Source organism: Plectropomus leopardus, chromosome 3, assembly GCF_008729295.1.
Source record: "Plectropomus leopardus isolate mb chromosome 3, YSFRI_Pleo_2.0, whole genome shotgun sequence".
Taxonomy (NCBI): Eukaryota; Metazoa; Chordata; class Actinopteri; order Perciformes; family Serranidae; genus Plectropomus; species Plectropomus leopardus.
The window spans coordinates 21169748-21184096 of NC_056465.1; the positions used below are offsets into that span (position 1 = coordinate 21169748).

The window sequence follows — 14349 nt, forward strand, 5'->3', positions numbered from 1 at the left end:
TTACTCACTTCAAACTGATTATATCGAACAACACATGATTATCTGAGGGTGGATTTTTCCTCAATGCTCAGATTTCAGGGCTGTTTTCTCGTGTTAGTTCAGTCTATGAAAATCTCATACAACACAGTTTTTGGCATGCATTTTCTGTGTTTGTGTGTGATACCTTCCAAGTAGGAAACCAAAACCACTCTTTACAGTATCTCTGTCAGCTTTTATGCAACTCCTGAGTGAAACAAAATTAGAGTGTTTGTTTGCCGAAAACTTCCCTCCATCTTGGATGGTTATCTTTAATCTCAAATCTATTATTCATCAGAATGCTAAAAAGGTGATGTATGTTTAGCTAGCCTGGTGAGCTCAACACTAATGGGCTCAGAGTAAGGCTGCTGAATAATTCATAGGCTATTAATCTAATAATGGCGTCTGGAAACAAGACCCGTTATGCAGACCTACACAGAGACATCAACTCAGGAGGAAAGCGCTTGACATTTGGACCTCGTAGCACCACAAAGCAACAATCTCAAGGCCAACAGTATATCAGGATTCACTCAAAGCTGCCTTTGGCAATCTCTTCTTTTTAGTCTTTTAAGTCAAATTTTTATGAGATGGTGTGATGCTGTATTTTCCGGTGCAAATGTATAAGTCTTTCAAAGTCATATGAAAGGATGCATAGGGAGGCTTACATGTCTTCCACTAATATACTGCCTGTTGAGCTGAAATGGAAGAATTGTAGGTGTTAGGACAAAATGGTGGGTAAACAGTTACACAACAGGGTGTCTTATTAGAAACATACTTTAATATTAAGGCTACATTATCATGCATTAACATGCAGTTGCAGAATTAACAAGTGAAAATCATCATTTCATGAAATTATTATGACGTTATTAACCATCAGTCACAACAATATGTTTGAGATGTGTGACGCTTTCTCACTTCAAAAGGATGCTGATTTCAAGTGCAGACAGCACATACAATAATGATGATTACCGCCTGCGTCTGTCACACTGAGCACTTACTTGAGATGCTAGGGCAGACTCTGGCTCCACTTTGGTATTTGCGTCCAAGTTCTTGTTCGATGGCTCTATTTGGGTTTTACAGTCTATGGACCTAAAGTAGAAGAGAAACAGTGGATTTACACGATACTGACACTTTGCACTCAAATTTATATGAATAAAACATTTCTGATACTTTTCTTTGTGTGCAGGGTTTCCCAGGTCTCACCGCTACAACATCAGCATCTGTCACCACAAACAGATTTTCTAGTTTTGGAGCTGCACCTCTTTCTCCCTTTATCTTTTGAAGCACAGACAGAGCAGCAGAGTGGCAAGTGGAGTGAAAATGTAACACTACTGTTTGTTATTTTATATAGTTTTAGTGTTGTTAACTACATAAACCCATGTAGTTAATGACAAAGTAGCTTACAGTTGTTTTCTAGAGCTTTTTTCTTTCTGCCAAAGCCAAAAACAATATTGTGTGTGTGACGATAGTCTAATTAAAGTAGGTGAGCCAAAATAATGAGCTTAAAGACGCGATAGGTGTTCATCATTACATGCAGCCCCTTTTACATACATCTAGTCATGTGACATTGACATTGTTAATATAAAAACATTCATTAACTTGAAGGTTCAGGAGAGATTGTGGTTATGATAAAATTGCAGGTCTGTGACAGTCTCCAGCTTCCTGCAGAAAAGTCTGATGTGCTACACATTCATTAACCATCCCAACCTCCTTGACCTTCATTAAAATCCTCCTTGATTGCACTTCCTGCATTTGCTGCTGTTGGGTGAAGATTATCTTCAGGGCATTCTGTTAGAATGGGATTTCTTGGTTAAGGTTTGGGAAAAAAAAAAAAAATCGTGGTTTGGATTAAAATAAATAGAAATCTGTCAGAAAACGTCTCCAAAATGCATATAATTGACCAATTGACCAATACAGGTGTAATTCCAACGGATACTGAAACACTACCTACCAAAGAAACTCATTGGATGAATTTCTAGAAGAATGCCGTCTCTCCGTTTTCCATTTCCTGTTGCCATTCCTCTCAAGGTTGGGGTTCAGCTCCTCCCATTTGTCCAACGGTGAACCGATGGTAACTGGTGACAGTAACAGAATAATGAAGAATAAAATAATAATAAAATCATGAAATGGGCTTCACTAACAAATGGGACAAACTCAGTTAATTTGTTACGCATCAAAAACACCCTCACCCTTGATCAAATGAATAATAGTAATGTGTTTGTGAAAAAGGGTGGGAAGATCATTTTTAAAAGTAACTAGTTATGTTTTCCATTAGTTGAGAGTCAAACCTTTTAACACTGGAGCACAACAATAAATGGAGTCTCTCTGATGGAACAATGAGCTAAAAACATGCAATTAGTTCAGAGGCTGTCTAAACAAAAAATATCTGCCCACAAATTCTAATAGGACATAGGACAAGTTTTTCTTGTAAATGACGCCATAATCAGTCTCACGGCCATGATTTATTCACCACACTGTAGTTTGACTCAGTCTGCATAATTAGTTCTCACTGAAGACTTTAACCTTTTCAACTGGCAAATAGGAAAGTAATTGGCCGTTTCCTCTTAATGTCTTTAAAGATGATCCCTTTCATTACAGTAAATTGGCTTGATCCCTCTTTGGCCTATCTTGAACATGTGTGAGGTCAGCTCCACAGGGGAAGAGTGGGAGTTGTTGGGAAGGTAGTGGAAGATTTATAGCTTATGAGAAACTGGGTGAGGTGGTTTGCCAGTAAGGTAAAGCAGGGCAGGGGACTGTATGAAATGATAGGGTTTTATTTTTACAGACGCATATGACATTACAGAATAGATCAGCTGAAATACACACTGAGTAAAGTTAATATAGGAAAACTGTTTTTCTGTTCAGTTTAAATATCTCACTGTACACTTTGCCAATGCACTGCTGCATGGCAGGTAACACCATGTATGCTTTGGTATAAATACTGCATTATGTTGGTTGTCGGTTGTTTGGACATTTCTGAACTAATGCTGATAAGCAGCCCAGTTGCCAGAAGAAAACATCTGCATTGCATGTTTCTGCAAACCACGTATATATTATATGTGTACGTTTTATCATATCAACGTTTCTGATGTTAGGTACTTCTAATTGAATGTATATGAGGTGGAGGGGATGGAGGACAGTGGGAAACAGGCGAAAAGGTTGCTAACAAGGGTGTGCCATATAAAATCATCCTCAGTAATACTGGTTTTATTTTTAATATGATGAGAAAAATGCATATTGTGATAATGTCAATATTTTAACTGGTCGACATAATGGCGCCATACTGTTACATACAGCAACAAAGCGAGATTGCTACTGGCCAGGAGTGACTTCAGTAGTGTGGAGTCAGTGGCCTGGGCATCCTGGATGTTTTATGAACAGCCCCGGACTTTTCAGACTCTTTTTGCGACCGCTCAGCGTAAACTCAGCTTCTTACTCTTCACTCTCACTGTGTGCACACAGGATATGGTGTTATTAGGTAATTTTGTCAAAAGCCTGTCCTATTGTAAACTTATGTGATGCTTGCAGCATATGAGTCTGTGATAGTCATCTTGACATAACAGCCTGTCACAATGAATGCAGGTCTTTGTGTGCTTGTGATCTGATCGTCAGCACTGAGTGACACATGCTAAAGCAAGAAGAATAGAGGAGAAATAGCAGCGCATAAGTCCAGGTGGAAAAAGCAACTTAGTCATTTATATACAGTATGTACTATTAATATATTTAAGACAGTGGTTTTTATATTTGGCAACTGTTATGATGTGTACTTTTTGATCGAATTTTCTGTTGTAATATTTATTTTATGCAGAATTGGAATCTCACTCTGAGTCACTGTTATGTTTCCAAACTAAAATCTAAGAGATGACTTTTGTTGAAGGTGAACTACATTTGTGCTGACATACACAACTATACCACTTATTTGGTTACAGTTGTATGTTCTTAAAATTAATAATAAAATATTGTCAGTATTTTGGCATATCATCAAAAATATCATTAGTGCAAAAATCCACTGAAATATTGTGATTTATGGCTATATTACCCACCCCTAGTTGCCAAGTTGCCAAGTTGCAGACCACTGTTTATGACCAACAAACGGATGTTTTTTTAGCAACCTGTTGCTATGATTCCATTGGCTTTTTTTGCCACAAACAGTGGTTAATTTACCTACAAATGTAATGTGTCTGTGGTTTGTAGAAATGCACAATACCAACATTGATTCTGTTGATTGGGTTGTGATACGACTTTGAAACCTTTTTTACCAACTGAGAGAAAGAAACATTTTTTTCCTACACAACACGTTTTCCTAAAAAAAAAAAAAGAAGCTACATTTTTAAAATTGATCTTAATACAAGCAGCTGTAGAAGAACTTTGCATAGAGTGGGCAAAACAATGATCTGGTCATATATTCAATGCTAAATTTCAGTATTTTGGAGTTTTCTGACACATTTTCAGTACCATAGAAGTAAAATACCCATCCCTAAATGCAGGCTATTATCTCTGATGTGTGAGTTGTTAAATGCTTTTTTACTGTGTGCCAGATGTTTCGGTTTGCTTGGAGCAGAATTTTAAGTGCAATGTAACTGTTGGTTAGCCTGCATTATTGTCCCAGTGAAGAATTTTTTACGCATAAATTGCTTATTAGGAATATCTCGGCTTTGGCTCTTCTAAAAGATTGTGAATAATTCAAAGGTTGCAATCCGTCTCTACCTGAGTCTAGTGACGCCCTCTCTGGGGTCCTCATGCTTGGTCCTGTCTGTTCAACTTCCACCTGGATCAGCTCTGTCTCATCTGTCTTCTTCCTGTGAGGGTTGTTCTTCTGGCTTATGCCCCGGGACGACAGGGGGCTCCTTTTGTCCTTGCTGCTCCTCCTTTCGCCAGGTTCGCTGAGATCCAGCAGGTCCAGTGTTGAAGACAGAACTGTGAGGGACATGACAGGAGTTCAGTTGAATTAAATGCTCATTATTTATAACCAGGATTTTTGGGGAATCTGAGAGAGAGCACTAATCAGGCTCACATGTTCCACACGCATGAGGGACATCAAGCATCAGATGTAGGCTACTTTAGATTGCACTAGTAAAATGATTTCAGCATTTTTTTTTGTTTCATGAGCATTTTTTAACTTCATCTGGGATTTTATGAATGTGAACGGCTGCGTAGTACAATAAGTGCAAACACCGACTCATTTTTGAGGCAGGACAGGGTAAATTTGCTGGAACACATTTTCGTATTCAGGCATAAATGGATCCCTCTAGTGTGCTTTAATGCTGGAAAAACACTGTTTCAATTTCTAAAGAATTTCTCTGAAATTCAGTGAGATTGGATATCAGTTCAGTTTGTGAATGATGGTCATCGAGGTGATTTTTATTCTTAAATACCAAATATCTCTGCTTTGATTTTGTGGTTGGTCATGGTTGTTCACTCCACATGTATCATACTGTGTTTCAGAGACTTTCCTTTCTCTTTGTAACAAGACAGAGTGACAGGTTTCAGTTGTTCTGCTGCATGACGCTTTGATTTTGATCTACACATTTTATGAAACGGCGAGTTGAGCTGTCAAAGGTACTTAAGCCGTAGCGGTATTGTCCACTGGGTGCATATCTAAAAAATTTGCTGCTGCTCTTTTCAGAAAAACTGAATATACTACAGGCCGCTGCACTGTCTGATAAGGATAAGGCAGGCCCTTAAGGAGCTCCAGTTTGGTCAATTAAGTAATTCAATCACAGGTTGTTAGAGCGGCAAAGAAGGACACAGCCTTCTGTCGAGGGGCTCAACTTTTGTCTGTGCTGTCGTCCGGCTTTAGACCGGAGACTCTGTAGCAGTGTTAAAATTCTTAGCTGATAACTGGGTTTCATTAAAACTAAGAGGGGATGTTTAATTTGAGCAATTCTTATGATAAATTCAAGACCTCAGATAAAAGCAGTCTGTTAGCATTCTTACAGTCTTCTCCAGAATGCTTTTGTATCTACAAGATTTTAGATTTATTTTTATTTATTATATTATAAAGCAGCTTATTATACGCTCTTGTTCCAATTGGGTTCTCTCTGAAGGGCTCTGAAGAACCCTTTTTGATGATGATTAAAAGCATGGGTGTTAAATCATCCTAACACTATTCAAACTATGCGTAGCCATGTTTCAAATGGCAGTTTTAAATGAAGGTGTATTTGGAATTTCTTAATCAATTCCTTTTACTCATGTTCTGCCACAGTTAATATCTTTACTATTAATGTAAGCCATACAGTACCGCATTGTCTGCAGCAATCCATTTTTTAAAAAAATGTGCACCCCGTACTTGGCATTTTTGGTTGTAATTTGGAAAAAAGTTTCAGTTCTCCCATGGCAACAAGCCTTTTCTCTATTTACTGCCACTTTTCTCTCCCAACTTTTTTATTTAATATTTTTGTGTTAGTAGTTGAATTTATTGTAGTAAGTGGTTATTTTTTGGGAATATTTACAGTGCTGTCATGTGAACATCGTGCAGTTGAAATAAAACAAAAGTATTCAGCTTGGGATTTCAAGATATTGGATTTTTTGCTGATATTCGATATGCAAAATGAAAACAACCCATTTAGTCGATAACCGATATTGGTTATCGATATTGATATATCCATTTATCCTTTATTCCCAACTATTTTAAATGATCACTTCTCTTCTGAAGTGGAATTAACATCACATTATCCATACTCTTATCATGATGGCCCACCAGCAGATGGAGACATGAAATGCAGTACTTTTCAGTTTATGTAATATTCATTCATTGTACAAAATAAGAAAAATGCCTCAACTTAGGGCTGATGTTTTGTACTGGTTCACTTTGTCAATCAACAAAAAAAATCAGTTTGTAATATTGGCAGAAATCAGCATGTTGGCCTATATTTTATATTTCATTTTAAAGCCAATACCTGCCAAAACTGACGATGTGCAAATATTATTATCATGTACCCCCTATTCAAGGTGAAGAAGGCACTGAATTTTGTGTGATAGTTTTCTTTTTAATATTATTGTGAAGGGAAATGGGTGATTTTTTTCCCCCTGGGCTGCAGTTTGGCTACTGGCTGCTGTTACTTTCTTACCCCTGAGGTGCACATTAATGCATTTTCTGAATCCATTACATACACTGTCAGTGTAATACACAAATTGTACATGAAGCACTTCTGGAGTTTTTAACGCGCAATAATTTGATCTTTGGCATTGCCTCCTGACTTGTAAACCAATGTCAAGATAAGAAAGTTCATAACCCCAGTATAACAGTCTTTTTATAAATTGGTTATTTTAGGAGCCTACAAAGTTTTCACACTCATTTCCCAGGACCCTGACTGTGTCTTTTGTGCAGTGCGAGCTCAAAAACTACAGACACATGACTGCATAATTGGCGTGCTGCTGTTTCATGACAACCAACTGAGAGCATTTGTTGACTGAAATCTCTGCGTAATTAGAGAATATGCTTGTCTTCCATGCCTTGTGCTCTTTAGATGACAAGCACAATTACAAATCAACGGAGATACACTCGTGGGGAAGGTTGCCTGAAGAGTTTTTAGCATCAAAAAGAAACACAAGCTGTTCATAAAAAGGCAGTGATGTCAAAAATGTTTGGCACCCTTGGGTCTTCTTGAAATGACGAGACCTGGAAGATAATTGCAGAAGTTTTGCTCATGAACTGGATATTTAACAGGATTTTTGTATACTGTGTAGTAATTTAATGGAAATGAAGTTGCGCTGTGGTGACCAATGGACTCATGGTGAGGAAATAAATATGATTACTGAGCATTTTATTAGTCGTTAGATCTCAGCCTCACAACATAGTGTTGGTAGTGAGAAGAGAAATAACATACATATTCATACAACCTTTGAGAGTTAAACCTCTAAAATTAGAAATGTTGCTTGCTTAGATTCCAAGAAACCCGTCTTAACAGTGCCTAGACATTATTTAACCATTTTAAAGTTTAGTAATAGCAGTAGGGCTTTGATGGTAACCTCATTTCCGCAATACTGCAGTTATGTGATGCCTACCGCGGGATTAGGCTCATTACCGTCATCACTGCATTTTGTTTTCTTTCTTGTTTTTGCTGGTAAAAGTTACGGGAATGCATATGGTGTGTGATATGAAATGAAAACATAGTAATCATAGTAATCAGCAGAACGTCGTTAAGCTTCTGTGCTGGTGTTGTGGGACTGTACTCCTTCAGAGGAGGGGGTGGCTGGGTTTGCATAAACCGCCAAACCGGGGTAGTACATTGCTCTATCACTGCAGTGACAAAAAACCATACCGTCACAGCCCAAAATAACAGTGGCAGTTTAATGTTCTCGTCAATAATTGTTAAGTTCGCTGACTGGAATGACAACTAGCAAATTTTATCAGCCCCAGCTGGCTACAATCAATTAACATTGCTGTCGCTGGTTGACAGTTTAAGCTCAGCCACCAGAAGAAAATGATGACGTTGCAAGTTTCTGCAAACCAAGTATATGTTACATTTTCATATGCATCATATCAACCAGGGTCCAAAATTAACACCCACCAAACGCCAAGTGCTGGTTGATTTTTCATTTGCAGAGTTGGAAGTTCATCTACCACAGAGGCAGGTTAATTATTGTACCAAAACAGTGTCTTAAACACCTAAACACTGCTTAACAGGCAACATGTTCACATGCCGAGGCTATAGTGATATACTGCATATATATAAATTCCTTTCTCACACTATCCTCTTTTGGCGGTCTCTTCCTTCAAGCTTGGGTCCTCTACCAGAGGCCTGGGAGCTTGAGGGTCCTGCCAAGTATCTTTGCTGTTCCTAGGATTGCACACTTCTGGACTGAGATCTAAAATGTTGTTCCTGGAATCTGCTGGAGTCACTGTCCCAGTTTGGGGGTTACAGCCCCGAGTGCTCTGATCACCGCTGGTACCACCACTGCCTTTACCTTCCACACCTTCTGTAGCTCCTCTTTCAGCCCTTGGTATTTCTCGTGCTTCTCGTGTTCCTTCTTCCTGATGTTGCAATCACTTGGGATTGCTACAGCTTTCACTGCTGCCTTCTTCTCTTCTTTATCAACCACTACGATGTCTGGTTGGTTAGCCATCACCAGTGTTTCCCTGCTCATGTATTGAGCCATATGCCTACTCATCTTATCTAATCGCAGTGATGCCTGACAGGAGCTTACTTGTTGTGCAGAGGCAGATTATTGGCTGGTAGTTGGAAGGTATCGCGCAGGTTTGTCAAAAAGTTAATTTCGAACACTGAAATCAACATTTCTAAACTGATGAAGTATAGGAGCTGACTTTATCATTGGAAGCTGGACGGGGTGGTGGACTGGGTGAAACAATGGTCAAGCTGCAGACAACTCTTCAAGACCAACAAACAGCAAAACAGGTTGTTATTTAGAGTAATTGCTGTTTCCAACTCTTTTTTGACACCAAGTGTGGGTGTTTTGTGACAGCCAGTTTTTCCAGCTGGGATATTGCTACGAAAAGTGGTGAGTTTACAGAGACATACTGCCGTACCTGCCGGGCGGGGCATGAAAAGCTGTTATTTTTACTGAAACATTGCTGCTTTTTTGGTTGGGATTGTGTCCCCAAAACCTGGTTTGTACAGCCAGGACAGGATCATTTCCGAGCCATAACCAAATGGTTTATGTGCCTGAATCTAACACTTTAACATATCCATTACATAATAATGTGCAAATTAAAAGTATCCATGGTTTGCAGAAATGTGCAGTGCTGACATTCTTCCTGGTGATTTTGTCAGCTACCACCTGGCTAAATACAGTGTTTTGCTCACTAGAGCTGATGTTAATGGGTCAATTGCTTTTTAGTGGTGGGACATACATCAATTGGACATTTCCCAGTAAGACAACATTTAGATTTACAATTTAACATTTACTAAACTACATTTTAAGAGAGAAGGAATTGATCCTAATTGATCACTGATATCACAAACAATCAGTTGTGTTCAAGTGAATTCAAAGATGAGAACCATCGTGTCTTCAGAGTAGCCCTGTGTCTATTGAACCAGCATGTTAAAGCCAAGTGCTGACAAAAGAGACAAAAGATTTTTGAGCACGAGAACAGAGGAGAGGGGATTTTATACAGTGAGGGGGTGTTAATGAGAGGCTCGTCTTGAATAAATGAGTTTCAGCCTACGTCTGCAAATGAGTAGTGATAGATATCCTAACCAAGTGGGAAGGACCCTGCACTGTAATTTCTTCTCAACAGGGGCAACCTGCTGATTAAGTTACTGTAGGTTATGGCTTCAGACTTTTTTCTTATTTTCTTACTTGAATTGAAAATTTAAACAGACACTTAATTGACCAGTGTGTTTCTAAACCCCAGATACCCATAAAACCAATTTATAATTTATGATTTTTAAAGTTCCGTCAAGGGGCAAAAATAGTCATCAACCTCAAAGTCATATGGAAGCACAACTGCATGCAAGAGAGAGCACACCATGATGCAGGTCTTGTGTGGATTAGCATATTTGAGCTGGCAATTATCATTCATTATTGATTTCCTTTGCTTGCTAATTCCTGTTTAGTGTTATTCAGTGCCAGTCCATCACAGTGTGAAAACAGATTGACAGACAGTCACACCTAAAATCTCTTCACCTGCATGTCTTTAGACTGTGGGAGGAAATCAGAGCAGCTGGAGCAAACTGAAGTAATCGTGTGGAGAGTGAGAAAACTGCTTACAGTGTTGAAACACAACACTTAACCACATGGTGCTGATGATTTTATTTGTGTAAAGATTTGCATTTATGTGGCACATACCTCTACAATATTGCACATAGACTACATGTTAGACAGTATTTGACCATTTGGAGGATTTTGAGATTCATGACAAACTATATGTGTCATTGTCAACGGGAGCAGCAGGAGGCACTGGGGAGACAGAAGTTTGAGAGTTTCTCACAGCATTTGCCCATACTTTGTCAGCACAGTCAGTGGCCAGTTTGGAGATGACACATGTCAGCTGTGCAATCTGGTTCTGCAAATCATCGTCATTCAGAAGATGGCACAGCTCAGTGATTAGGGTCCCATCCATGTGGAAACCAAGATGGCATTTGGCATCTGTTTAAGTCAGAACATTCAATTTCTCAACACTGATTTTGACCTAGTTAAATTTTAATTTATTCAGTGGCAGGATGAAAGAGTTATAATGAATATATATACTGTACAATACACAGAGAGACACTCATGAATAATCTAAGTTTCACTGTTCTCTCTACTGTCAAGATGTTGCCCTTGTGTATGTACAGATAAATTAAGCTACAAGGAAAATCTGATCTGCCAGTTTGGGCCATTGCTTTGTATATTAATGGCTGTGGTTTTGTACTCAATAGGCTGTTGATGTCATTGATGCATACTACATTTGTATACTATCTGTAACTATATAATGCTAGTCTTCTGCAGTTGCCCACAGTGTTGTTGAAACTTGAAGAAAAATAAAGTTTCAGTGCATTTGCTGCATCATGAGTCTCTAGTGTTTTTGAGGTTAAGAAACCTTTAACTGAGAGACAGACAAAGCAGGGCTGGGCGATAAAACGTATCGTGTAACGATAATGTAATTCATGAGCTGACAAATACGAAACAAAAATGAACCTCCATTAGAGGTAGTATTGCATTTTTCCATTGATGACCCAGTTTTAAGATGAACACATATATAGCAGGATCCATCCTGTTTAATAATGTACTTCACATTTCCAGTGAGTTGTTGTGCTGGCCTCCATGCAATGAGGCTGAATATTGGAAAACCAAAAAAAAAAAAAATTGTGTTTCTTCAGACTAACATTGCCTTTAAGTATGCAATTAAAAAAATCCATAGCTTTTGTATTATTCACGATACAAAAGCAATACATCATTCTATAGTATAACCAACACAACACTGGATACAGTCAAAATGCACTGCTCTCACATGTAGGCATATGTGTTATGATGAAATTAGATGAACTGATGCACTAGTTGAATAATATGCCTTTGTTTAACCATCGAATTGTAAAAATCTCCAATCACAGTAGAACATTATAACTTGTAACTTCAAGCCTTGTCTTTCTCATCATTAAACGTTTTAATAAAATGTAATTAAAGAACACCAGTCCTGTTGTGAACATGTTAACCGTCCTGCTTCAGCTTCCACACTATGGTCAAGAAGCACACAGGAGACTCTCTGCTCTGACCGCCAACACCTGTCTGCTCTCAGTGCATCCACAGTAACTCTCTGTCTCTCGATCAAACACACGCTCACCACAGCAAACAATGTAATAATGACTGCACTTAAACTTGGTCTTGGCCATTTTCACACGATAGAACTGCAAGCATCAAAGCTTGCACATGGCGTTTTACAAGTTGTTTTCTTTTGTGTAGTGCAGGGCAGTGTGTGTGCATGTGAACCCCCCTGGGCCAGTTGTTTCTGGCCTGGTTCCTTTTTATTTTTTTTTATTTTTTTTATTTCAGAAATGGCGTTCCATTACATTTTGATGTTGGTTCGAATGTATTTGATTGGCTCTGATTATGTTATTATGAGCTCTTTGTTGTATATGTTTTAAACATACTTTTTGTGTTGGTACTACTAATAGTGATTACTGGTGTGATGGTGTGTTTAATAGACACATAACCCAGCTGAATCGATTGCAGCCTCCACAGTATTGTTGCCATGGATAATGAAAACATGTTGTTTACAGGAGGCATCATCCAATGTGCCATCCAGTCCCTCACGTTAATAACCACAGCATGATATAAAAAAGCTTTTCCACTGTATACTGCAGAGTGAGAGTACATTTGTATTCCATATTCTTCTTTTGACGTGGAGTCTGTTAAGCAGCAAATTGAAAACAGAGTTTCTGTTATATAAGCTATTGGGCTATTTATACCCATACCTATGACATGTTATTTTGGATCCCACTGTGTGCTGTGAATGGCTCGTACTTGTCATGTTGACATGTAGAGGTTGGAAGTGGATAGAATTAGGGCAAAGAGGTCATGGTTAAGAATAGCTCTAAACAGCCTTAGATATTCTCTGGAATTAAAGTGGTAAATGTGTGAGAAAGATTTTGCAAGCCTACTGCCACAAAGTCATGTGAGGTGAGGTAGTATAAAGAGCAGTACAGTCCATAGAGGGAGTGAGATGCAATGGACTTTTACACTAGCATTGTTGTCCACTAGGGGTGTCACAATCCATCGATTTGGATCAGTAAACTGATTTAGTGATCAATGGTGCAATTTTGGCCAATGCATAGGGAAAACATCGATCCATATCATCAGCATTAGGATACGCCTAAGCTGGGATGGAAAAGACGAGGATAATGTAATTTTCTTAGGAAGAAATCAGCTGTGTGGAAATATTTGTTAGATTTCGGAGGGAATTAGGGTTAACAGCAGGGCTTTCCCTTTTTTTTCTACTAGCCAGCATGCAGTGTACTTCTGGGCATGTTTTGGTCCCCAGATTTTGCTGTGGAGTGAGTGCTCTTAAGTTTCACGGTACTCTTTGGAGCTGCGGACATGCAGGCAGTGCATAGACAGTGGCACAGAGGAGAAGAGAGGTGAGACCCTCTGCTTTAAAGTGGTGAATTTACAGCTCACAGCAACTTAACACGATACAGTCTGTGGCTTTTCTTTGATATCTAGTGTTGGTTAACGCTATTATCTTTTTTACTAGATGACATAAATGCTACAGTCACACTAAATGTCCTGCGGAGGTCGTTCAAACGTTAAAACTTTGTATAGAAAACAAAGGAAATCGTTGAATATTCGTATTGAACAGCCAAATCCGATTCAACTGGCATTATTCTGAGTTGGTTACAGCCCTAGTAAACAGACAAAACATATTGTATTTAAACAATGACGTTATGGGATTTTTGATGATGTGACTGCCTGTCTGAGCATCTCATTCCAGTAGCTTCTTGCAGCAACAAGGCAACATTATCTGCTCTTTTTCAACAATGTTAGACCTTAAAAAATGTATGCATGCAGCCTGGAGTCACTTAAACCAGCACTGAGTGAGAAAAAGTGTAAATAATATATGTGAATTTTTAAGCTGTGAGGAGAGGTAAAATCCTCGTGCCTCTAGGCTAATTTATGCAATGTGAAAGTGCTTAAGCTCATAATGGGTGATCAGAAAAAAAATTACTTTTTTGTCTGTGAACCTTTACAGTTATTATTTAGCTGAATTTTATACTTTTGTTAAATGGTCTCATTGGTAATCCATGTTTTATGACTGTTTGGAGAAGTTTTCTTCCAGCCAGATATTTCTCAATTTTTAGGAAAAAGATGTTGGTTTGGGTTAAAATTAAAAGATAACTTCCAGAACGGGCTCTCTGACAGGAGAGTATACTTATCCAATGTGCTGTCTGATGT

The 14349-nt window shown here is 38.5% G+C and overlaps 1 protein-coding gene across 1 annotated transcript in view; it reads right to left on the bottom strand.

Moving 5' to 3' along the window:
• pex5la (peroxisomal biogenesis factor 5-like a) overlaps positions 1-14349 on the bottom strand; it is a 67218-nt gene that overhangs the window by 33793 nt on the left and 19076 nt on the right. The window contains exons 3-6 of the mRNA XM_042516559.1: positions 4723-4932; positions 1967-2090; positions 1014-1104; positions 681-710 (exon numbers count right to left, since the gene is read on the bottom strand). Of these exons, the coding sequence (XP_042372493.1) occupies positions 681-710; positions 1014-1104; positions 1967-2090; positions 4723-4932 (455 nt within the window). The remainder of the gene's footprint in view (positions 1-680; positions 711-1013; positions 1105-1966; positions 2091-4722; positions 4933-14349) is intronic.